This window comes from Siniperca chuatsi, linkage group LG11 (assembly GCF_020085105.1).
Source record: "Siniperca chuatsi isolate FFG_IHB_CAS linkage group LG11, ASM2008510v1, whole genome shotgun sequence".
NCBI classification, from domain to species: domain Eukaryota; kingdom Metazoa; phylum Chordata; class Actinopteri; order Centrarchiformes; family Sinipercidae; genus Siniperca; species Siniperca chuatsi.
The window spans coordinates 15,094,544-15,120,677 of NC_058052.1; the positions used below are offsets into that span (position 1 = coordinate 15,094,544).

A 26,134-nucleotide genomic window follows, 5' to 3' on the forward strand; every position below is an offset into this window, starting at 1 on the left:
TTCACTAACAAATGTGTAAAAAAAAAAAGAAAAAAAAAAGGTTCAACTGAGGTTGCTGTAAAGAGAGAATGGAAACTTTTTGCTGTTTGAATCACACTCTTAGGTCAGACTGTATCACCAATGACTGATATGTAAGCTCACAGTTTGCATGAATAATAAGATCGACGAGTGTTTATCAAAATTTGCACGCTTTAAAAGGACATTTGACACAATAGTTTTTAACCCTCTTGCTCACATTCTCCTACTTAATCTCTGCAATCCTAATAACAATGTAGTCATTTACTGTCAAAGACATGGTGAATCCAGTTTGTATCTGTTCCTATAAATGTGTTGAAATGGGTTGTGGAATTTCAGCTAATGCTGAAGTTTGTAAACAGAGAAAGGATGACAGTGAAGATTGTTAGCCATTTAACTATATGTACATGCAATATGCAACTAAACATACTGTGTACAGTATTTACTGTTTCTACTCTGCCCATTCAAACATGCAGGGGGGTCTTTGAAATCACAGTTTTCACAATTATACAAGACTCAATTCAGATATGAAGCTTTTCTGTGTCCAGTGAAACTGGAGTTTATTCAAAGTATGAGGTAATGCTGAAGAAAATAAATGAAAACGCAATATTCACAGTGATGGATTACTTCATTCAACCACTTTAGGACATAACTGGATGTAGAATTACATATTTTTGGGATAGAGCAGAAGTACATGTTATCAATAACAGAATAGGACAAGGTTAGCTTTTAAAGAAATTAAACTGTGTAATGTAACTGAACAGTGTCATTGAATGATGACCAACAACCTGCAGGAAGGATGCTCTGTGTGTGTGTGTATGTGCGTGTGTGTCTGGCATGGTCACTGCCACGACATTGTTTGCATCCCAGAGGCTCCAGTTGTGTTTCTCTCTGCTAAAATGAACTGCAAGTGAAGATGTCCCTGTGAAAAATAAAACCTGGAACACAATGCTAAATGTATGCGTTTCACAGGAGTTTGGACCTGTATGTGTGTGTGTGTGTGTGTGTGTGTGTGTGTGTGTGTGTAGCCTGTTTGCGTGTGGGCATGTGCTCCATGTGGAAAAATAATCCAAATGCCTTTTTTGTGTGCTTCAGACCACTAATCACAAAATGTCCCACAAACAGCAATTGCACAATGTACACACGCCACAAAGCGTTAACAGAAAATGACAGAAGATCAGAGATAGAAGGATATGTTAAGAAAATATTTGTGCTGTACGGAAATGACCAGGAAAAAGGAGCGGAAGGAGACAAGAAGAAAAAGGTTATGTAAATGTGGATGTATACACTGTAGTGGCCATTTCTTTTCAGCTGCAGCCAGAGAGTATGTATGTTTATTTTTCTGAAAACGAGCTTGTCCCTGATGCAAACAACCGAGCAGGCTTTTCAGAGATTCATGAGCAGAGTCGTGCTCTGTGCAAACTCTTGTCTCCTGTGTCTTCGGGCCAGTGCAGGCCTAATTTCAGTAAGGGTGCATTGGTGTTTGTTGCAGTCTGAAATAAAATGAATGCTTTATCATCCCTGCTTACAATTGCCTGAGCACACCTCAAGTCATTTGATTTCAATTTATTTGGCTAATTTCACCGTGCCTGAACACTAAAACAAGTCAATGACATTACTGATTAAGCTACTTCAACAACCACTTAGGCATGAATGGCATCACACACAACAGCTGGCTGTTAAGTAGGTTGTAGGTTATTATAATTTCTGCTAATTTCAAGCCATTTTTTCAAAGATAATTAAATAAGTCATTCATTCCTTTTCTTTACCTACAGGGTCACAAGAGGCTGGAACACTTCCCAGTAAGCAATGGGCAGAAGGCGTGCAGTTAAAGGAAAATTCCAGTTTTTATAACTTATTTATGTAGTGTTGGCTATCAGTTCTGCCCGTTATAATAACATTGTACTCACTAAAGTAACTGCTAAAACCTGGGAGCATCACGACATTGCTACAACAAAGTCTGATGGGGCAAGAAACACGAGTAGTCAGATGATCAGACAGGTTGTAAACAAGCCAACAGTTTGGTCAGATTATCTAAACCATCCAAAATGTTGGTAACACTCCTTCACTGCTGCACTACAGCAGGTCAGTTTATAATGAATATTTATAGACAGTTTGGGTATTAATTTTACAATTTGCCTTCAATTTCTCTTCCAAATAAGTTATGCTAACCTAAGGGATTCTTTTAGAGACATCGCTGAGTTTCGTTGCATTGAGGTGTATTCTCTAGTTTGTGTATTTTTTTTATTTATCCCTGCTTTTGGCCCCCTGTTTCATCCCTACTTCTGTTCAACATTTAAAAGCAGTTAGGAGGGCAGCGACTGACACAGCACCATTTATTTGACTTCAGCAACAGATCTAAGAAGAATGACACACAATAACTTCTGTCTCACAATTAACCAAGTTGATCAGAAGTGACATTTTAACTGAAACCACACGTTTCCAGCCTCGGACGCTTAACATTGTGTTTTTATATAGCATTCTGGGCCGCACTTGGGGGAGGTCCAGCGGCAAACACAACACAAGGGCTGTCAATCACGCTGAGGTCAAATAAACTGAGCGGATATTCATGCCAAAGCCAACAGGCATGGCAGCGGTATAGTTGGGAAAAAAATCGATTTAAAGGACAGTCTCCAAAATCGGGCTAGGCACAATTAATCAAGTGTGGCCATGTTTTACCTCTTTGTCTCTTCAAAAAGCATCTCAGCACTGTGGCTTTCACGGCAGAATTTCAAAACAAATGTTAAAAACTCAGATACAACATCCATACACATGTTCAAAAAATAAGCTAAAAGGGTCTGTGTGCGGCTGGGGTTTTGTGTACAGAATGTCTGTGTTTTGAAGGGAGCAGTAGCACTGAATCTTTGTTTGTTGCATCACAGTGGTTTAATGCACAATCATAACCCATCGTGATCTTGAATTTGGGCAGATGTGGATAAATGTTTGGTGGGCCTGAGTGAGCACAGCCAGAGTTTTGATGCCTCATGAGACACTGTGGTAGACTGCCAGAGTTAACAAATTATCTACTGAATTCCTGTTGTTTTGTTCGTTTTTGTTCAGGGAACTGAAGTAAATGTGTATTTGTGTGTGATTCCAGATGAGTGTCAAGAGCAGAATATAGGAGTGAACAACCCCCTCTAATGTCACCACAGGCTTGACTTTTCTCTGATGCCAAGAGCTTCTCCTGTGGGGCTCCATGTTTGATGAATTACATGCAAGCACACAATTGTAAACTTCACTATAATGACTGCTCTGCGTTTGCCAGGCACCGCTGCCAGTCAAAATATTTTTGGAACGCAGAGGCAGTGGTGGGATACTGATTTTCTGTCATTTGTAGGAATAAACATTTTAACCAATCAATACCAGAAAGTGACTTTTTTTCCCCTTCTGGCCGCCCATGACTCAGACATTAAAGAAATTGTGGAAAAGGTAAAGCAGGCCACTTTTTTCCTGTTTAGAGAACAAGGAATGAAAGAGCAGGAAGGGCGTGGAGGAAGTAGAACAGACAGAGAAAGTGTCGTGCAGCCAAAGAACGAGGAATTTTAAAACTTGGAAACTCGAAACAATTGCAGCAACAATGTGTAGCAGAAGGTAGGCAAAAAAGAGCTTTAATGAAAAAACAAAGGAGGTCTGTGTGGAGGGAGAGAGTAGCTTGTTAGCGTGAGAGTGACCTTTCCCCACAGATGTTGAGATGTTTCTTCACTCCTCTGCTGTCTTTGAGAAAATATCAGTTCACTCTCACCGCTCCTCCTCTGTATCCCTCCTGTGATCTTCACTAAGCCTCAATATCTGCCAGAACGTTATCGCTAATTTTTGGCCTTATGAGCAGGCTATGATGGATCTACTGTACACCTCTTATACACACATGCACACACACACACACACACACACAGCAAAAAAAGTTAAATGAAAAAAGTTGGTTTAGAACTTGTAGAAAATGTACTTCCTACATTAAATGCTTTGTTGGTCACTTGGGGTCAGTGCAACAAGCTGAAAACAAAACATGGACATATTATCACCTTATAAAGTTGATATGGCGATAGTGTTATCCAACAGTTGCCTATTTACACATCTAGTAGATATGGAACAACATTATTGTTTGTTTGGAGTTGTGTTTCTGTCCACCTGATGAATTTTAGTCTAACATCTCCTTTTAGTGTAGAAAAGGTTTCAGTCGTAGTCATCTGGACACTGTTTTTAGAATCAAGACGTTTCGGCTCCCATCCGGAAGTCATTCTCAATTGTGAAAAAAAATGGGACGGGAACTAGAAATTTAAGCTACTCTGTGTTACATAAGCCCTGCCCACAGAAAGGAATCTGCCTGAGTATCGGCTAATAGCTAGTTTCACCTGAAACTGACCTAATAGTTTCCAAGATGGCCCAGTGATCAGTAATCAGGCCTAATGTTTTCTGGCTGCATCTACTTCATCACTGTTAAGTACCTGAATAGCATGTGATTGGCGTGACCAAGGTGATAATACACTCTGATAGACTTTGGGCAGATTGAATCTCAGACCACCATTTCTGTTCAAAGAGGGGTTCTCTTTTTCTTAAATATGGAACAATTCTAAAAAATGTAAAAAGAACTGAATTTTGAAACTCACAGTGTGTCCATCACCCATCACCATTAGTGACATCATGGTAGCAATAATGTAAGTAAGTCATGAAACAGTTGTGCTGTTTGTCCTCCAAAGGGGCAAGTTTATTTGAAACATTTCAGATAAATTCTTCATAAATTCAGGTCATAAAATGAAAAGAAGGATAAATATTGTGTCTCTATTATTAGCAATAGATTCATTCATTAGACTCTTAAGGTGGCTTGGTGTGTACCAGTTATTTGACTTTTAGTTCCCTAAAATTTAATTAAAACCATCAGTCACAAAGAGAAACACTCATTATGCACATATTTATGCTCTCCTTTGGGTTCATTAAAACTTCTGCAGACATCACATTGTCCCCATACTGGACTTACAAAACAACTGTGATGAAGAAGGGTTGATTAGTTATGGACAATTATGTATTAGTCACATGGCCTTTGCAAAATTCTTTGGTTAGTAGAAGTCATATTGTACACAGAAATTGATTTGTGTAGTTAGGTTACGGTTTTGGTGGTCCTTGATACAAACCAAAACCAAAAACCAAACTCAAACTTTGGTGATACTTAAAGTAAATTTGAAGAGCATCTGAACTGGAACATGTGCACCAAGCTACATGTCAGCTGAACAGTGTATAGTTCTACTGCCTCCTTTAGGGCACTTGGAGCAATACTGTAGCTACTGTGCACATAACACGCAATACTCTCGCAAAATGCTTTTCTCCATTATGTATCATCTCATGGTCCGAAAATATCTAAATGAGTGAATAAATACATGAAGAAATGCACTCAAAACTACAACTTTGAGATTAAAGCTGATAATCAATATTTTATTTTAACAATGGGTCACATGACTAAGTGTTTGTGAAAGGGATTGCTTGTAGTGGCAAAGGCACAGAGAATTATCACCCAACTCCTGACTCATTTCAGCATCTCTCACCTCACTGTTTTGGTTTTAAAGCCTTTGGGCAACTTTACTGTCTTGATTCATTCTCACTGCTCTCATCAGCGTCATTTCCCGCAGGAGCAGGCAGCTCTTTTCTGCAAAAGATCTCTGCTAAACCAGCTGAACGCTACCTGCCCAGCACCAAACGGCAGACAAACAAAGTAAACTGGACAATAATAGAGCATTTAGCAGGAAAGGAGACAAATATTTCCCTCCGGAGTTAATATAGACGAGAGTGTTGGACCTAAAAATTTGTCAGGTGGCAAGAAAACTCAAATGACTGTTAATGCTGGCTCCGTGTCTGCTCTGTGTAAATACGCATATATTTGCCAACATTCGCCACACCATCTTAAAGGGTTATGTTATGTTTACAGCTTGTTCCACTGCCCCCAAGTGGCCAAAACACCTATTTATTTTATCCAAAAGGCAGACTTTGCCTAAGATTTTAAGGCTAAATAACTAGATTAAATTACCTAACATGGATATTTTTGTAGCAAAATCACTTTGCATCCCAACATAGACTATTGTATTATTATTATTATTATTATTATTATTATTATTGTATTATATGCACAGAACAAAATAACCAAAGTCTGAGTCAGCTGAGGCACATGGCAGAAAAGTGTTTACCTTCTAGTACCAACCAACCTGGAGATAACTGCCCTCAGGTGACATGACTTGGTCTCATTTTGGAGTTTCCTTCTGTGGATATCCTGAGAAATGTGTGCAAGAGAGAGAGAGAGAGAGAGAGAGAGAGAGAGAGATCCCAATCTCTACCTCACATGAACTCAGAGCAGAGACACAGAATGGATCAAGTTTCTAAACAACAGTATGAATTGAACCTTGTTAGATACACACAGCAGCCTGCAGTCACAAGAATTCTCTTTCCATCATCTTCATCAAACGCTTTATTCATCTCTTGGAGACAGTTGAAACTCTTCTCCCCAGGCTTTGAATAATAATCAGCTTTGAGATAAAAATACATGAATCCATTTCAATTAATATGTAAATAATCCGATGTAAACATAAATAACACCAAGATAAGATATAAATTCCTCTACTTTAGCAGCACAACAGAGGGACTTTGTTGATCAGGGATTTCAGTTCTTGTCATCTGGCACTCGCTTTGTTTACAAACACATCATGCAGCATTAAACATCAATGCGGTTTTAGTCTCATGGAGACAGAACGGCTCAGAACTCAAAGCAACTCAAAGAGGCTGGAACTGAGATGCTACACATCATCTTTTACATTTTTAGGAAGACATCATATTGCACTATGAATAATCTCTCACTTGTAACAGCATAACATACATACAGTTTTTGAGCTTACTGATGACTCCACATGTCTGAACGGACTTGCTGCACTCTCAGATACAATACAGGATAAATATATGACCTGTAGGGAATTTACATATTGACATGGATTATACATCATCACTTGGTCCACAAGTTTTAGATCTACGCTTCTCTTCCAAAGACATGTGTTGGCACGGAGGTTATCTTGATAGTCAGCATGATAGAGGTTTAAGGACCCAAAGTTTAATCTCTGTGATAACGTACTTATATCTCATGGCACATCTATTTATGAGAATTCATTTAATGCAATATCATAATCTTCACACCCTTGGTTGTCTTCATTAATCAAAGAAGTCGCTCCTGAAAGAACAAGCTACATAACACCTTATAATATTGTGTGCCATATTATGTGTTATTGTGCTTCTTTTTCACCTTAGTCTTAAAGGATAGGTTCAGATTTTTCTCTTAATAAGCTACTCACGTGCCCATATGTTTATTAAAAGAGTCATTGAAAGAGTTATTGGTTGCTGTAAACATTCCTCCTGTAATTCTTCCTGCTCTTTCAATGTACATATTGGATAGGGGTATTGTTTAAAGATATACGTAAAACAGTCTACAGCCATGCTAGCATGCTAACATGCTCACAATGACAATGCTAACATGCTAATGTTTAGCAGGTAAAACGTTCACCATCTTAGTTTAGGTTTTAGCATGTTAACATTTACTGATTAACAGTAAACCCAAAGTACACCTGAGGCTGATGGGAATGTCATTAGTTTTGCAGGCATTTGGTCATGAACCAAATTTTGACCTGATTAAAGCGCAGATGAAAAGCTGAGGGATCACCAAAGTATTACAGTTAATTCTGAGGGGAACATGAATGTCTGAACCACATTTTATGGTAATACATCCTATAGTTCTTGAGACATTTCATTCAAAACCACAAAGATCAACCTCATAGTGGCACTAGAGGAAAAGTCAGAGGATCACTAAAGTCATTACGATAAATTGTCTGGGAACCATGAATTTTGTGCTGATCCATCAAATAGATGTAGAGATATTTCAGTGAATATGTGAAAAGATTAACCTGCAGGTGGGCTAGGGGAAAAGTCAGGGGATCACCAAAGTCAGAAGGATTCATCCTCTGGGCACCGTGGACATCATAAACCAAATTTTGACCTGATGATAGTGCTAGATGAAAAGTTGAGGGATCATCAAAGTTATTACAATTCATTCTGAGGGGAACATGAATGTCTGTACCAAATTTCATGTCAACCCATGCAATAGTTGTTGAGATATTTCAGTCTGTAAAGTGGTGGACCAACCGACATACCAACACTGCTATCCCTGAAGTAGCTAGCATGGCTAAACATGTGAACCTATCCTTTAATAATTTTATCCTTTGAATATGGCACATTTTACACTTTCCCCTGAGGATCATCATCATCACCCCTCTGTTTACCTCTACAATAATAACTGACATTGTTATTATTACTAACAATATCATAAGCTACATTATCAACACTTTAATCACTGTTCGGACAAAACAAAACATTATCTTCACTTTACAGAAGATACTACACATCAGCTCACAGCTGTACAGACGATATGCTTTCATAGCTGCTATGTCACTTGATGCCCAAATTAGAAACGATATCAAAACATTAAAAATGTTTTTAGGGTCTAATACTGGGAAACAGTGATGTTTTGGAATTAAATAGCATTATGGCATTTCCATCCACTTCTTCAACACTTCACAAACTCAGCATGGATTATCATAGACAAGCATGTACAGCGCAGTTCTTCTCCTATACAGTTCATACACAATCACTGTTTTTTGTCTTTATACATTGTCCAATGAGCTCCTTTATATGCTTATTGGCAGTGTTGAGTCATTTTTAAATTGGTCAGTCCATCAGCCCCAGGTTGGGTATCCATTCCACTGGGATGAAACATGAAGGCATCAAAAAGCACAGGAGGCTGAACACAAGCACAACTGAACTCAACTGCTGTGGTAAAATGTCTTTTTAGGTTCTTGTCACTCATCCAGGTAGTAAAATGTTGAGTTGAAATTAAACTACCCACTAGACTGAAGCAAAACGTCTTCAATTCTACAATGACTTTCCAGTGAGTCGTTTAACTTCAACTTGACACTGCTCTGGTCAAAGTTCACAAGGCTGGTTGCAAGGCAGGGGCTCTGCTGAGGGTTTTGATCATAGCTACTGTAACTATGTGGCGAGTTTAAAGAAAACAAAACTGAAAATGGGAAAAGAAAGAAGAAGACAAAGTGTGGCAACTGAAATAAAATATGCAGACACTGAAACAGGACTTAAGTTTTTTCAGGGGGTTTGTTAGACATTGTGTGGGTGTGCTGTCTACTGGTATCCATATTTCTGCTACATAATGATCGTCTTTTGTCTCATCAGCCTCCACACACATATATACGTTAGTCAGACAGGATGCACTACTTCCCACAAAGAGAGACAGAATTTATGTTCCTCAGGCTGAATTGTCTTGTGTAAGGAATATATTCTATTACAAAAGGTACCTGCAGAGCAGAGCAGTAGTGTGAATAAGATGTGTTAAATTAATATTATGTTTCATTAAGGTGTCTTTTTAGTGATTTTTCTTTCAAAAGTTCTAAATTTCCTCAGTAGAGGGAGCTATAACTGTGTTTCACTGACAAAATGACATATAAAGTGATCCCTATATTTCTGATAATACAAAATTGACAAATGACAGATGGCACTAATGAACTGAAAGACTTTGATGACAGAGAAAATCTTCATCTGCATCAAGATCTCTCTCTCTCTGTCTTAATGGTGTTGTGTGCATGTCAAATACAGTACATTCTAGATGGATATTTTTTGATCATTGTTCTGATTTTGCATTTTGTATAATTAAAAATAATCTGCATCTACATAAGAGCTGTGAAGACAGAGATAGAGGTTCAGGTATTGAACTCCCATACTGGTTAATGTAAATCAAACACCTGTAGTGATAACAACCCACACTATTTCAGTTCTCTTAGAACCAAATGTGTCAGGATGTGTTTGGTTCTCATTTAGTGCACTTATCCTTGCTCTTTGACGTCTCCTTAATGATCAGCAAGCTTTCATCTCACACTAGGTGAGGCTGGGACTAATGGCACAGACACATACACACCCCAACACACCAGATACATTAGCCCGTTCTCAGTCCCAGGTCGTCAAATACCGACGTTTTGTCAGAAAACCTTTAGTAAGTCAGGTGATGTAGAATAAAGAGCGTAAAAGTCTGCATAGGGAGGAGGTCGAGGAGGATGGGGGGTCAAACAAACACAGGATTTTCACCCAGGACTCCAGGGTTCGTGTCCCGTGTGAAACCAAAAGTCAGCGTTGACTTATTTAAAGTTTTAAGTTACATAACTTAAGTCACGTAATGTATTTATTTTAATCCAAACCATGATCTTTTCCTACTCCTAACCAAGTACTTTTGGTGCCTAAACCTAACCAAACAGTGACCGTTTCACAACGTTAAAAAGGCGTATCATACAGACACTAAATGGTACTTTGTATGTCAGTATGAGATGCCGAGGGGCGTGACAAAGCAGTGTCAGTGTTTGACGACCAGTGATGAGAATGTGTTGGATTCATGTACATACTACCAGGGAAACTAGCACGGTCTTACAGAGCCTGGGTTTGCTTGCGTTCCCAATGAGCTGAGACCACAGAGAATATTGTCTGGCTAAGTCAACTCTAACTCCACGTCTGCCAAAATCTGTGTGTGTGCAGGAACGCATGGCCACTAGCCACAGGTGTGTGTTTGTGTATATGAATGTGCGTGCATGTCCCCTTGCTAGTATGTGTCTGAATGAGTACTTGGGCACGGTTGTATGCATGTGTGTGTGTGTAGGAGAGAGAGAGAGAGAGAGAGAGAGAGAGTGTGTGTGTGTGTGTGTGTGTGTGTGTGTGTGTGTGTGTGTGTGTGTGTGTGTGTGTGTGCATGCGTAGGAGTGTGACCTACAGCTGTGATGTGGATCACCAGTATCCACTGCTGTGAATGAGAAGGATAAATAATCCAAGGTGCTCTCTGTTAGCTGTTTGATTTTGAAGCCAAATGCATGTGAACAGAGCATAGAACCAAGCGGCCCCACAGCAGGCCCAATTTGCCAGCATTCAAAGCGGCTTGACCCCAACCACATGACATGAATGCAATCATTCAGCGAGACCGGAGAACATTGGGTCTCCCAGGAGGCTGGTAGTTTTCCTCCTTCCAGATTTCAGAGCTGCTGCACAGACCTAAGACTGCACTGCCAATGCATCAGCAGATGTACATAGTGACAGTGACCCCCCTGAAAACAATCAAGCATTGACGTCCAGTCTAATCAAGGGTAAGTCTGCTGAATCTGCCATACGACAGAGATGGTGTGACTCATGGAAACAGACGTGATGGAATGAAAGAAAATGGAACAAAAGAAATTCTGATTATTTTGGTTTGGATAGCTGTTGGAGAGTGAAGGATATTCCCTCACAGACACTCTGGATGTTGGCTTTTACATGTGTCTACTGCCTATGTGTGGGTTCTGTTGCACTTGTGTTTATTCTGTTGCGTATCCAGTGTGTTTGTGTAAGCCAGCTCCTGTTCTCAAGGAGGCAGGGAGAGTGTGAAAGCTGTGGATCACCTCCTCGCCTTTTTCTCTCCGCTCTACTTAGAACCTTGTGCTCTCATGTTTCAGCATGCGGATGTTGGTAAGTGTTCCGCTGCCCCTGTGGTGGTACCCGTAAGCCTGGCGCTGCACCTCCAGTCACCGAGCGCTGCTGCCGGCCGATGACATGCTGCTGCTGGGACTGGAGCTGCCCGAGCCCCGGTCTTCAAACACGCTGATTTCTAGCTGAGGACACGAAGAATGTCAAGGATCATCATGACAGAGAGAGTATTGAAATACAGAGTTGAGAAAGTGCTGGATGCTAAAAGACTTTCAAAATCTACAAGTTTTTGTACTGCTCACACTACATTTTTCATCCCAGAGTGTTGTCATGTTAATGTGGGGGTGCACAACCTAAACAACTGATCTCAGATAAGGTGTACTCATGAGATTTTTCTACTTGGAGAGATCAGTAACTGGTGTGAATATTTCCTCCTTCCCCATCCCCGGTTTCCTGTTGCTTTCTCACCGGATACTGCTTATTTCCCATCTCAGACTCGTCTCCAAGGTGCTCCAAATACAATCGCATCTTGTTTTTGGCTATGATAAAGTTAAACATATTTCAAAAGGGTTGTAGCATCTGGAACAGCTCATGACAAGGTCAAGATATGTCTCAATACCACTCAAACTAGATGTGTGTATTCGCCCACTCAAGGGTTTTTGACTCAAATCTCAAAATATTGTGGATAGGAAAATCATGGCAAAAGTCATTTTGTAGATGTAGATTGGCCCTAGCCGTATGGGTCTCGAGATGATGGGCAACAAGACCAGTTTCAAAACAAGAATTAATTTACTCAAGTTGGTCCTAAAAATATTATGGGGGTTCAGGCTAAGAGATCATGCAAACAAGAAAAAAAGGAAACAAGTGAGACACATGCTATGCTGTTCTAACTAACCTTCACAAACAGAGGCCATATTGTATAGGAGTATTGACTAATAAGTGTTGGTAATAGGTTGGCCCTGTGACTTGGAGCCTGTTCTTTGAGCCAGTCTGGGCCAGGCCTGTGTGATGGTCTACTGGACACATTCTCTCTCTCCCTCTGCCTTTTAACTACATGAGAAACTGTGCTGGGATCGATCCAGCTGACAAAGAGAGACACTCTTTTGGCTACTTCTGAAAACGTAGCAACTCAACTATAAAAGAACATACGATGAGCCACGTTTAGAGTTAAAAACATTTGGAAAAAATTGTGATAGAACATCTTTTGGAATGACAAAGCATACGCACCATAGGCTGCTGATTCATCACCTCACCCTGTTTTTTTCCCCACCTTTTGTTTTCAAAGGACATTTGACAGAGCATGCATGTATTTTTCAGCCCTGCCCTGCTTAGTTGGCCATTGAACAGCTCCTCTGCTGCAGCTGGAGTTTAAGTGCCTCGTTCAAGGACACCTTGATAGTAATTTATGAGGAAGAGAAGCTATTTCTTATATCATTTGTCCAACCTAGATGTTTCTAGCAGTTCCAGTGATTCTAACTGGTGACTTTCCACTCATGAAGCCTGGTTTCTCCAACATTTAAACTAAAATATGTCTTTATATGTCTGACTGTCCTTTATGTCTGACATCCTCTATCAATTTGTTACACAGGAGAGAACAGCAGCAGAGGAATGAAGGATACAACCCTCATTCCTCTCTCTATGGGGTCTGTGAGTAGCAGACCTCTAGGAGCGTAGATCTTCTCATTCTGCTCCTGGATGTAGCCTGATATCTTCTTCAGCACCTGGAATAAAGCATGGGGGTGGAGAGGGGTTAGAAAAGGACATAGGTACATTTGGAGATAATCCAGATTTGATTAGAAACATTGGAGGCATGATGAAAACCTAAAAACACAAGCAGAAGCTGTGGTCTAGCAAGAAAAAATTTGAACAGACATCCCAACTGGGGATCCTTTACCTACTTATTACTTTTCAGAGTGCACAGTGTGTTACATGTAATAGCCATGTACCTAAAGGAGGCAGGGTTGCAGCAACTTTAACCTCCTCCTTTGCTGTCTTGAATGGAAAAAATGAAAAATGGAAGAAATGAGTTTGCAGTCCTTCTGCGCATAGTTAGCATACGGCATATGATACTGACTCTCTCGAGTCATTGCCCGTCTTTATTTTTCCTGAACATTATAATCTAAATTCAAAGTAATTCCATTATGCTCTAAGTACGGCAGTTATTTTAATACATAGTTCCAAGCCACTCATGTCAAGCAAGGCTGTATGAATTGAATTACCAAAATTGACGAGCCTGAGCTTTTCTCTTTTTGAAGTTTTCCATTTGGAAGCTTTAGTTCCTAATTCCAAAGATGGCTCTCTCAGGCTAAATGTCATGCCTTGGTTAACTGTCGGGGCAATTTGGAAACACTTTAAAATGTGAGGTGGACAGTTTATTTAGATTGCATTGGCACTGGACTTATTTCTCAGTTTTGCAAGTGAGTATTGCATCAACTGCAAAAACCGCAGAGCAGCAGTGGAGTGAAGCTGAGCACTAAGTTCAGACCATGCCTTGGCACACAATTCAAACAAGCATGTATACATTCTCCACAGTTTGCCTTGAAGACTAGACTTAGAGACTTAAGCACTGCGATGTAGTCCCAGGCTGCTGCTGATAGCAACCAAATGACTGATGGGCAGTGATGCTAAATAGACAGATATTAGCTAAAGTGGCATCATTAGAGCAGCATATTCGGCCTCAGCTATGTCTCTGTGGACACCAACAATGCTGATGTGCCATGCCTCTCCTAAACTCTGCCTAACCGTGTCAATCAGCTAAACTACGCTCCACTGGGCCTCATGTACACTGAGAAAGCTGTCACCACTCCTACAAAGGAGCTGCAATCTTTAGCACATCTGTGTGTCTATGCTAAAACAACACACATTTGTATCACACAAAAAATACAGCACAAGATACTGTATATTGTACTGTATGTTAAAGGAAAACTCTGGTTTATTACAACTTTGGTCTTATTTTCGTAACTTTAGTTAATTGCAAAAGTTAACTGCTGAGATCTGGGAACATGGCGACATTGCTACAATTAAGTCTAACTGGGTGAGAAACATGACCAGTCAGACGATCAGACAAGTTGTAAACAAGAAAACACTTTAGCCATATTATCTACTATCTAACTTTATTAGGAGTTAAAACCGAAATTGACTTTACCTGAAAGTCTGGCTAACCTAGGGGTTTGTTTAAAACATGTATGATTGTCTGACCACTTGTGTTTCCTTCTCAGTCAGACTTCTTTTTAGCAGTGTTGCCTCATAATCAATTAACTTGATACTCTCAGTACAACGTTAAAACTACAAAAATAGGATTCAAGTTACAAGCAACAATTATCCTTTGAAGTATGCTGTATTGGGATGTGACAACTTTTGTGTGTATTCCTTAACTGATTTATTCAACATCACAGATTCACATCCTCTTTTATAAGTTAACTAAAGGTCACTGCAGCACTCAGCCTTGAGAGATTAAAACAATAGAGACTGAGCAACACACTGAGCAGCACTCCTCTGGGATGTCAAAGGCCTGTTACAGCTGCAGGCACAGCTGCTAATATAGTGACCCCTGCTAGTGGAGACTAAACCACAGAAGAATACTTCTTTCTGTCTCCCATTGGAAGAGAAGATACTTTTTTAATGAAATGTCTGGATAATGTTACAATCAAGGAGCAACCAAGACATTAAATTCCTCAGTGAAAAGCCATTTAAGAAGCGATCAAAAGGCAGTTGTTTGCTCCATTGCGCTGCTTTAAATCAGTCACATCAGTGTCAAGTATGACTAAGCAGAAAGCAATCAGTATTTGGCTTGGAACAATGACAGTATATCCACAAATCTCTTAACACAATACAAACTGTCTTTTGTTAAAAACTCCATCAAAGAGAATAAAATATATTCGAGAGGAGGAAGAGACACACAGAGCAGAGGCCTGACTAATAGGTTTATTGTGGTGCAGGGAAAAAGCCAATCCTTTCACTGCTAGCGAGCTCTCAGGGCAGCTCAATCCTCTTCTGCATAACGATATGACAGTCAAGTATACAAGCTTTGCCTCTGTTGTACTGGCATGAGTGTGACAGCCCTTCTGGGAAAAGCTTTGTGAGTGTGTGTATATCGCCTAAGAAGCAAAGGTGTCAAAGTCTGTTTCACATGCGTGTCTCGAATGTGTATTCCTCTGCTAGAATGAAAGTTGTTTGTGTGCAACATAAAGGAAATTATGCGTGTATACATGTGTCTAAGTGAGTCCCATATGTGCAGCCACATTCTTGTGAATAATAGAAGAAGAAAAATAGGAGATGCAGGGCACATACTATGCGTAAGGTAAGCTTTATGAATGCTTGTGCGCACATGTATCTGTTCTGACATGCTGGGAGCAATCAGTGTCCTTTGATAGGGTGAGATATAAGCATCAAGGGCTCTGGGTGCTCCAGTGAATCTACACACTGATCCATGCTCACTGGTGTGTGGCGTCTTTATCAGCACACACACACACATACGCGCACAAACGGCATCAACTTGGGTGGGTATATTTGATCATCATCTGTCATAATGTCATTCAGCCAAGATGATTAAGTCAACCAAGTAAATAAACAACTCTCCTGTGGAGCTGATAGCATCTCAAAGTCTCAATGGAGCGGCACCCAGCTGACAGGGAGATGAAAGGAGCCTCAGACCAGGCTAATTCTGCATGGCTTCAACACAGCAATAAGTCCTTTTGTGCTTCTTGGTCAAGCTCCCAGTACTTTTGTACTGCTTTGATAAAGAAATGTTTATAAAACACAAGAAGACAACGGAGATGAATGTTGTGGGTGACAGAGATCAGAACAGAGAGGCATGCTGGGACTTCACGCTACTCTAGTTTCATCTAAAAAAAACTGTCAGGTACCTAGAAAGTCACAAGAGGATTAATCAAACCCACTGTGTATGTGTCTGTGTATGTGATGGTGTTTATGTATGCTTGCGTTCTTGTTCCCTCTCATGGAGCGACAAGCGGCAACATAGCCGTGCAGAGGTTTAATCACCTGCCCTTTATCAAGATGGGCATCTTGGTTGTGCTGAAGGTAAATGTCATGTTACAGTTGGCGTGCCATGCCTTGCCCACTGGCACACAGGTGTGCGCTTTATAGCGAGTTTTAAAAGCTAGTGGACGGACAGCTGAAGGGAACGTTGTCCAAGAGAGAATCAGATCGTATCTCCTGATTTTTGGCTCTGCTGCCCTGTGTGCTCTGACCTCAGAGAGCCATAGTGCCTTACAACACACAATTGAATTCTTTTGTGTTTGAGAGAGAGCTGGCTTCCATAAAAATAGACAAATATGGCAGCAAATAAGTCTTGTAGATGGGCAGTGGAGTTTATAATAACCAGCTGTAAATGAACGGTTGAGCTGAAATATTCCTACAACAACGTTAGTATTTTACTGCACACTAAGAGGAACCAGATCCATTCAATTACCTTCATATCTTTAACGTTTTAATATTACAATTATTTAATGTTTGAATATTTATTATGGCAGCACAGTGGGTAAGTAGTTAGCACTGTCACCTGACATCAAGAAGGACTTGGGTGTAAACCTTCTTGCTCGCTGGGCCCTTTCTGTGTGTAGTTTGCATGTTCTCCCAGGCAGGGGGTTTCTTCCAGCTGCTCCAGTTTCCTCCCACAGTCCAAAGACATGCAGGATATTTGCATGATATTTAATAGGGTAGGATTTATAAATTGCCTGTGGGTGTCAATAGTTATTATTTTTCTATTTTTAATAGGTCCCCTGAGACAAACACTGTTTTTTCTTTTGCTTGTCATAGTTGGAAAAGCACAGTTTATCCATCCACTGTTACAGAACGTAACTCCCTGTAAAGCCATAAATTGTCATTTTAGTCTGTTTGTGTACAGACAGACTAAAACGAAATAAAACAAATTAGATCCAAAGTGTTGAAAAGTAAGCTTTAGAGCTTTTGAACTTTGGAGAGAGCCAGGCTAGCTGCCTCCCAACGCTTTAAGTTTTTATGCTAAGCTGCTAAGCTCCCTATAAAATGCACAAACATGAGAGTGGTATGATCTTATCTAACTCTCAGAAAGAAAGCAAATAAGTCTTTTTCCCCAAACTATTTGTTTATTTCTCAATGTGGAGCTATCTGTACATAGATAAAACCTCTTTGTATAGATAAATGCTCTTTCTGGTCTGGGTGGTATATGGTCATTGTGTGTGCTAGCATTTAGGAGTGCCCAGGTTTATTACCTTCTCATAGCGTGTCTCCATGCAGAGGAAGATGATATAAGCTGTTGCACAAGCCAGACATCCTTCCAGGTATGACTGACCTCCAATTTTCTCGGCCTCCACATAGTAAGAGTTCAGGCTCTTCACTGTCTCCTCAAGCAAGGTTCGCTCAATCTACTTACAGACACAAACAAACATCCAGGTAGAGATATGGAGGCAGGCACACACCATAAGGACTGCGAAAGTGTTCTGGCATAACTGTGGGGGTGAGCTGTTCAGGTATAAAACAGCCTGCCAAACACACCAGTTGCATTCTGCTCAACCCAAAATACTCCTACTTTGTCAAACAATTTAGAAACACACCTCACTTGCAGAATATGAAGAAACTTGATGCTAAGAGGAAAAATTACTCAGAAGTGTGACAGCAACGGCAGTGGTTTGAGCATTGATGAGATTGAGAACATTTACAGGGAAGTGATGCAGATTTAAAAAAAAGTTTTCTATAGTGGTCCCTTTATACTGTGTTTATCTCTGTGTCCTTCTTGCTCTGTGGACTGTCTGCTTCAGACGCTAATTGCCAGACAAATCCACAATAACAAAAACAGCACATTCTCTTCCAGTGCCCAAAGTGTGAAAATAAAAGCATTAGGTCTTCTTCTTCTTCTTTAGCTTTACCTTTCTTCTGAGCACATAGAGAAGAGTTTTAATATAGTTGTGACACTTTTATTCTGCTTTTGTCTACTGAGTTAGAACTGCGGGATATTAGAGGTCATGCTGCAAAAGTTTGTATCCATCTGTGGATGGGGGGGAAAGTGCATCTTGCAATGCCATCATCATTTTTCATTATGGTTAATGTTTGGATTTCAGCTAACCATTTTATGATTTGAAGGATTAACATTGCAGGATTAGTTGCTCAGTTTAGAAAGTCTCCTCTATGTGCACGTGTTAGTGTATGACTGATTTCTCCAGAATCGCATACCCCACAAGCCAATATCCATCATTCACAAGTGTTCTGTCATTTAGGATGCACCATTGTCGTGATCTTATTAAGCTATATTGTGCTATTACTCTTTCTGTGTGGGAGAATGTGGGCGTTGTTTCAGGTGAGTTGGGGCTTTGCCAATATATTACATTTGTCTGGATGTGCATATATGAGTGTGTGTTTGTATTTGTACTCACCCTGTTGTCAAGCTCTGAGGGGAACTTGGTCTGGAAGCGGCAGACGGTTCCTTCGCTGTAGTCTCTCTGTATAAACACCTTTGTTACCAGCGATGCATTGTGCCTCAGCTCCTGAAGGTTATGGAACTAAGCACACAACAAGGGAAAAGTACACCTGTTAAATTTGTGGTCCAAAATACATTTATATTCATGCAGGTACAAGAATAGCAGGTCTCTTTTTGCTTGTGTTTTGCTAGTGTTTTTTTTAGAACCAGTGCAATACTGTGGCTCCACACCAGATACAGACTATTTCAATTTGAAAATTCCAGTCTGACCATTTCACTGCTTGTTTCTGAACTTTTTTCACTTCCGCAGCAGATGGTGGTGATTTACTGTACAGAATATAAACACAAGTAAGATGCAAAAAAGGATGGGTATATAAAAAGGTAGTATGAATGGTACTATGTTACTACATCAACAGCAGTGCAGGCTTAGTTAACACTCTCACTGCATTCCTCCTGCATCAACAGGCCCAATTGCAGTAATAACGAACACTTTGAAAGACTCCCCTTTACCGCACCTTGGTGCTGAGTGGTGTTTTTTACACCCAAACATTCATTCCCCTGAGAAGCATAGAGCAGCAAACAAGTGGGCCAGTGTAACTTGCCCCCTGCTGATCTAAATTAGTCCCCTCAAGAGGATGGTGATTACAGATACAGTAGGAGTGTGGAGGGAGGGAGAAGGATGAACAAAAAGGTGGTGAGAAAATAGAGTGAGAAACAGAGAGAGAGGCATGAGGTTTGTAATCATTGTAGTCACAGAATGTGTTCTACATTTGTGCAGTTACTAAATGTTATTCTATGGATATCACAGCCAAAGTCTGGCTAGCTACTGCAGTGTTGTTATTATTGAAAGCAAGCAGACTCTCTGTTTATGAGGTTACCTGCATGTATAAGCCCAAGAGAGTTATTGCCATTTAAGCAGACATAGTACAGTGCCTACCTTTCATCTCTATATAGGGTATATCACACACAATCAAGAATAGCATTCAAGCTGCTATTTTCGTCAGCTAACAGCCAAAATCATCTCTCAGCCACTAGATCTTTCTGTCTGCCAGAGCTTTTAATATCCTTCTTTTTGCCTTCTCTGTCTCTCTAACACTGCCCCCCTCCTCCTCCCTGCACTATCTTGGGGCCATCATGATTAACAACAAGTCACTCTATTAATAGAAGCAATTATCAGCACACGATTGAGCATCATTTATTCTAGTTTGAATCGGTTGGCCGAGAGTCAGGTTCATTAAGATTATACAAGCCCTTTGCTTGTGACTGTGAGAATGGGTATATGTGACTGTAAAAGTACTCTGATCCTTTATGTAAGTAGCAATACCATAACTGAAAATGCTCTATTAAAATTAGAAGTCCTGCATTCAAAGCTTTTACTTGAGTAGCTTAAATGTGTGTACTTCAAACATATATAAGCAGTAAAAAGTATCCAAAGTAAGAGTTTAGTTTTGCTGCCACATGTAAGACGGTGGAAAAGGGAGGGAAGGACAGAGAGACAGAAAGTAAGATAGAAAGAAAAAGTGAAGAAAGGCATGACTATAAATATGGAAGGGAAGAGGGAAATGAATAAGATAGATAAAGAAATAAAGATGTAAGGAAAGGAAGAAGAAAAGTAGGGAGGGAAGAAAGATGAAAAAAGTAAAGAACGAAGGAGTGAAGGAAAGAGAAGACAACAGGAAAAGAAAGCGGTCGAAAGAAGAAAGGATGCCGACGTTTTTGTTGACAGGGATTCTGGGAGGAGTCCAGTCCAGAGACATCTGAGTGAAACGAGGGACGTCACGGTGTGTTTTGGCCTGTTGTTGACCTACTGAGCTCTGCCTTACATCTCTTTGCTACATGTAGCTCGCAGCTGAGCAAAGCAGACAGGAGTCATGTGACTCTAAGGCCAACGATCAAACACTGAGTCCATTTATTTGTCCAAACATGGGATCTCTTAATGAACTTGGAAACTTTGTTTAAAACTGATTGTCCTGATGGGGAAGTTGTGGTTTAAGGTAAAAACTAAACTGATACATCTGACACCAGAGGTCCAATTTTGACCAGCACTGGAGCTCTGACGTATTGTGACACTCTGTTCAAGCATTTGAAAAATGAAACTGATTGGTGAGAGGCTATATTCACTTTTTCAACTTCTCTGTGCGTTAAGGCGACAACAACAATCGTGTAAGTTTATTGCATGTCACACTGTGTGAGATAGGTCTATTAAAATCTAGGTCGCAATCTGTGTCGGACTGTACAATATGAATTTAAGGCATGTCCGATTAAAGGTGCGATTCTGGAGAAATATAATACCATGATATTGAGCGAACAGCGACACAGCAAGTAATATAACTAACATTAGCTAGGTTGTGGGTTAGAAAACTGTCACTACAGTTGCTGCTGCGAAGCTAACGTGCAGAGAGGACGAGATGGTTTCCCAGAGCCAGCACACCAGCTCCAGACAGCGATACTCACAACTCTCCTGCTACTATAGCTAACATCACAACAACAGCATATCTTGGCAAACTAGAAAGTAAGCTGAATGTCGGAGGGCAAGTCATTTAATGTTACCTGACACCAAATCATGGCTGGAATAGTGTTGTGTGGCTCGGTCTGAGCCACTTTGTTTGTTTCTAATTTACAGAGCCAGGGCTGTGTACAAACACTGGATTTTTTTCAGCACACACACAGACAGCTAGCAGACCGTGAGGAGATATGTGCTGAATTTGACAAAAAGACATGTATTCATTGTTCCTTGCTTATGAAGTGCCAGAGGGAGGAGAGATCTGCCGTGTGGTACTTCCTCCTAATTAAATATGTACTTCTCTACAGCTTAATATTAATCGATTACTCTTCAGCAACCCCAATCTTCAACCTCACCCCTAATAACCAGGAAGCTTGTACCCCCTTAAAAGTTACAACTGTCAAAGTCCTCCAACAGGTATTCTGCTTTGATACTAGAGGACATAAAATATTTCTGTAGTCACGTGGTGTTGATGTTACTGGCAGAGTGGCCTTGTCTGTGCCCATTTAAGCCTTTAAGATAAATGTTTTCTGTTGGCAGAGCGCTTATGTTTACTTTCCTGCGTGGGAGATAGGGCTTCAAATCCAGTCTATTACTGTGTCTAAATATAGTACACAAGCAGACAGCAATGTTAAAGTGTCATACTGATCACACAGGACTCTATTCTAAGAACTCTACTTTAAGAAGCGCTGCATCATGCTGCACTGTCTGACTTCTCCTGCACCCACACATCTATTACTTTGAGTTTAGTTTACATTTGTTTGCACATTGATTAAACATAGAGGTGAAATAAACACAAAGACTTATCACCAGTTAAGAGAATCATAAAAAACATATTGCATCATGCTAACAAAAGATAGAAACAAATGAACAAGACAGCACAAAGTACAAGTACAAAGACACTAAACACATAAATCTAAGTCTAACAGTAGGGCAATGATGCACATAAATAAAAACAATTTCATAAACTGTAAATCCACATACATTTTTGTTACCAATTAGTATGACATATTGAGGATTCAACCTGTACACAGTTAATTTAAAAGTTTTTATATTAAAAATTTTTCCTGGGGAAATCCCACTGGTGCACAAAGAATTATGCATTTCATATTATAGGAGCGAAAACAGCCACTAACTGAGCTGACAAATGAAAGGTGAAGAACCAAACTACTCTACGTTAATTCAAACCAAAAGTAAAAGATGTTACATAAGGCATCAATGACCTCTCATGACCAAGGATGTTGCTAAAATGGAAAAACAATTTACCATTTTTAAATGTATTTTCTTTTATTCCTTCTCTGATACCCACCTCCTATTTATTTCCTCCAGATTGGATCTGTGGGTCTGTGTGACTCTAAATGGCATGACATGCTTCCTAGTTTAGTCACTCCGATTCAAGGAACACATAGCGACAACATGGGTGAGTGCTGCCAGTGGGCAGACATTGCAAAGGGCATACACACTATTACAGCACGCACAGTAAATGCTCTCAGAGTTAGATGTTTCATTCTCGTCTCACAGCTCTTTCAGCATTTTTCTTAATGTCAGCTCTCTCTTTTCATCTCTTCATAATATAACTGGTTTTCTGGCATTGGAGCAGCATTTTTCGTGTTTACTGCCACGCTGGGATAGCCAGGGGTCTATAAATCACAGAAGTTTAGACAGTGTTGACAAAACAGTCAAATTTCCATGACATCTAGGTGGGAGATCAGTGACTGTGGAACCAAAGCTGGAAGAGGAAATCTGTTTTTGGATAAAGGTGGAGCATTGTTTCAGTACAGAGCTGAGCTTTGCCAACCTCTGAGATGATTACTGTGCTTCGACACATTATTCGTCAACGGTGTAATACTCGAGCCAGGGCTAGCCTACAGACTGAGAGGAGGATCTGGCAATAGTGGACTTAATGGATCCAGAGACCGTCCATGCAGCACAAACAGTATGCAGAATGAGCAGATTGCTACTCAGTCACTTAACGTGGTCATTTGCTGACTTGGCATACAATAAATGTCATAGAAGGAGTTCTAATATAAAATGAGACAGGGAGCGAGAGAGGGAGAGAGGGAGAGAGAGGCAGATAGATAAAAGCACGGACAGGAAGTAAACTGTGCTACTCATCTCAAAGTCCAGTCACTAATGGTTACAAACTGCAGCAGCATGTTCACATTAAATATGCCATGGATAATTGATGGGCCTTGGACAATCTGTCCTGGTTCCACACACTGTATGTGTTTGTGCACATGCATGTGTATAAGTGTGTGTGTAATTGATGGGGCTTGGACAGGGATACTGGTAGACCACCAGAGGAAATCAGGGCCACTCTGCCAATGTCTTGCAGGCTCAGGGAACATAATCATGAATCCTGTCCAGCTTCCTGTCCACTGCACCTTTACCTGCAGCACCATTATGCTTGAATTACAACTTCACTCACTCATAAATTAGATGCTTTCATGTATATCTAGCACTCAAATACGTATGAACACACACACACACACACACACAAACTTACATGCAAGCACATATTGCATGCATGAGTGTAAGCTGTTCCAAACTTCTGTCTCCTCTAGCAAGATCATTATTATGATAAGTAAGGCAGCTATGTCTTCAGCATTATGGTGACATCACCAAGGACACGGGGTGGGGGTGGCTACCAGGCATTACTAAGGCTAAAAATACATCAGCAAACGCTGTTGATGCTGTTTGGAGTAACTCGTCGTACTATGTGACACTGCCTGAACAATACCATTTCTGTCATGGACTCTCTGCATCTTCTGCTTAGTGCTGTGTAGAGTTGCCAGTTACGTTCACTACATTTATGACAGGCATGAAGAGAGCAGAGGGCTGAGTATGGAAAGCTGTTTCAATATGTGGCTCATTCAAAATGCAAAGGACAAAGCCTTGTCAAGCTAATTTAAAAGTATGACAGATAGCAAGAGAGAGGGAGACTGTCCCTGTCCATGGTGCTGACTGCTCCATCATCGCCACTCTCATCAGTCTCTTAAGCTTTGAGCCTACTGGATATGCTCTACCTGAATGACGTTGGCTTCTGTTTCTTACTAGACAATGTATAAAAAATGTATGCTAAAAAGAAAAGGGAAAAAAACAATTCTCTATCTGAGGATATCTGTCTGCAATCACAGAGCTCATAAACAGTGATTAAAGTAAGTGAAATTGAAGCTCCTGCATGAATTCAAAATTTTCTTGCGTAAAGATAACGTTACATGATTCTCTGCTACTCGACTTCAAATTCATAATAAGCCAGGTCTAGCCGGTTGTTTTGATTGAATTAAGGCAACATTCAGTTGAGCCACGATCAGCCACAGAAAGAGGAGGCACAACAAGCAAGACATTCAGTTTACAAGACTGCATTTCTCAATCTGCATTTCTTAAAAAGAAATAACAAACGGTACAAAATCATGTTTTCGGGGTTGGGTCATAAAATAGTGAAAGAAAAGGCAGCGAAAGAGCCGAATTTCTTACCTCTGTCGCCATATTGCAGTAAGAGGGTGCAGGATCTGTCCCGTGCGGAAATCGACAACCGTTTGCTCGTGTTGTGTGGGACACCGCGTCTATGGAGCTTGGAGGCACGAGCTCGCGTGGACGTGCGTGACTGCGCGCGCGCCTTCGAGTGTTATCGCAGGATGCGGGGGTATGCTAATTATATATAATTATATACATTTCTATTAACGCATAAATCGTGAATAATTTGTTCCCAGATTCAGTCCTCAAGGTCAGACTTTCAAAACGCAAAGAAGAAGATTTCCCAAGTATCCGCAGATTATTTAGGTTACTGCTTCTTTTTGTGGGCTATTAATAATTTCATTGATTGTCAAAAATTCAAATAAAGTGCCTCGGTTTCCGTTTCTATTTGTGACCAATCCAGTCCAAACACAACAGCAACTCACATTTCTTCACTGAAAGGCAAGAGATGAATACCTGGAGGTTAAAGGGACAGTTCACCCCCAAATCAAAAATACATATTTTTCCTCTTACCTGTAGAGCTCTTTATCCATCTAGATTGTTTTGGTGTGAGCTACTGAGTTTTGGAGATATCGGCCATAGAGATGAGTGCATATTTTGAATATAATGGGACTATATGGCACTCTGCTTGTGGTGTTCAAAGTGCCAAAAAAAAAATACATATAAAAAACTCAACAGAAATGGAACTATCTGTAGAAAGAAAATAGCTCCTACAAGAAACTGCGCACAACAAATCTAGTTCTATTTTATTCCAAAAAGGCAGATATCTCTACGGCCGATATCTCCAAAACTTGGGAACTCACACCAAAACAATCTAGATGGATAAATAGTACCACAGGTAAGAGGAAAAAGGGTTGATTTTGGAGTGAACTGTCCCTTTAAAACAGCTGCTTTTTTCCCCGGCATAGAAATAGTCAAATGTTCTGATCATATACACACAAATGCAATCCTACATACAACGTCTGTACTGTATATATATAAATGTTGATCTTCTTTAGGAAAATGAGCTTTATTAGCGCAGTAGTATGATAACTTTTGTAGTTAATAGTATCAAAGCAAACTTTTATATTGCTATTACAGAATTATAAGAATACAGAAGCGCCATAATGATACCAGTGAGATAAAAATATATTAGTTCATTATTAAATCACCAGTAAATGACAAAGTGAGTCCTCAGGGAATTTATTGTTAAGCATGAA

The 26,134-nt window shown here is 40.2% G+C and overlaps 1 protein-coding gene across 1 annotated transcript; it reads right to left on the reverse strand.

Annotated features, from left to right (window-relative positions):
- Positions 1-6,434: 6,434 nt before the first annotated feature.
- Positions 6,435-25,043, reverse strand: golga7bb (golgin A7 family, member Bb). The gene is made up of 5 exons (XM_044215055.1): positions 24,936-25,043; positions 18,912-19,037; positions 17,754-17,906; positions 13,161-13,262; positions 6,435-11,726 (listed from the first exon to the last, which is right to left on the reverse strand). The coding sequence occupies exons 1-5, from the start codon at positions 24,945-24,947 to the stop codon at positions 11,640-11,642; spliced, it is 480 nt and encodes a 159-aa protein (XP_044070990.1). The 5' UTR covers positions 24,948-25,043; the 3' UTR covers positions 6,435-11,639.
- Between the last annotated feature and the right edge of the window lie 1,091 nt (positions 25,044-26,134).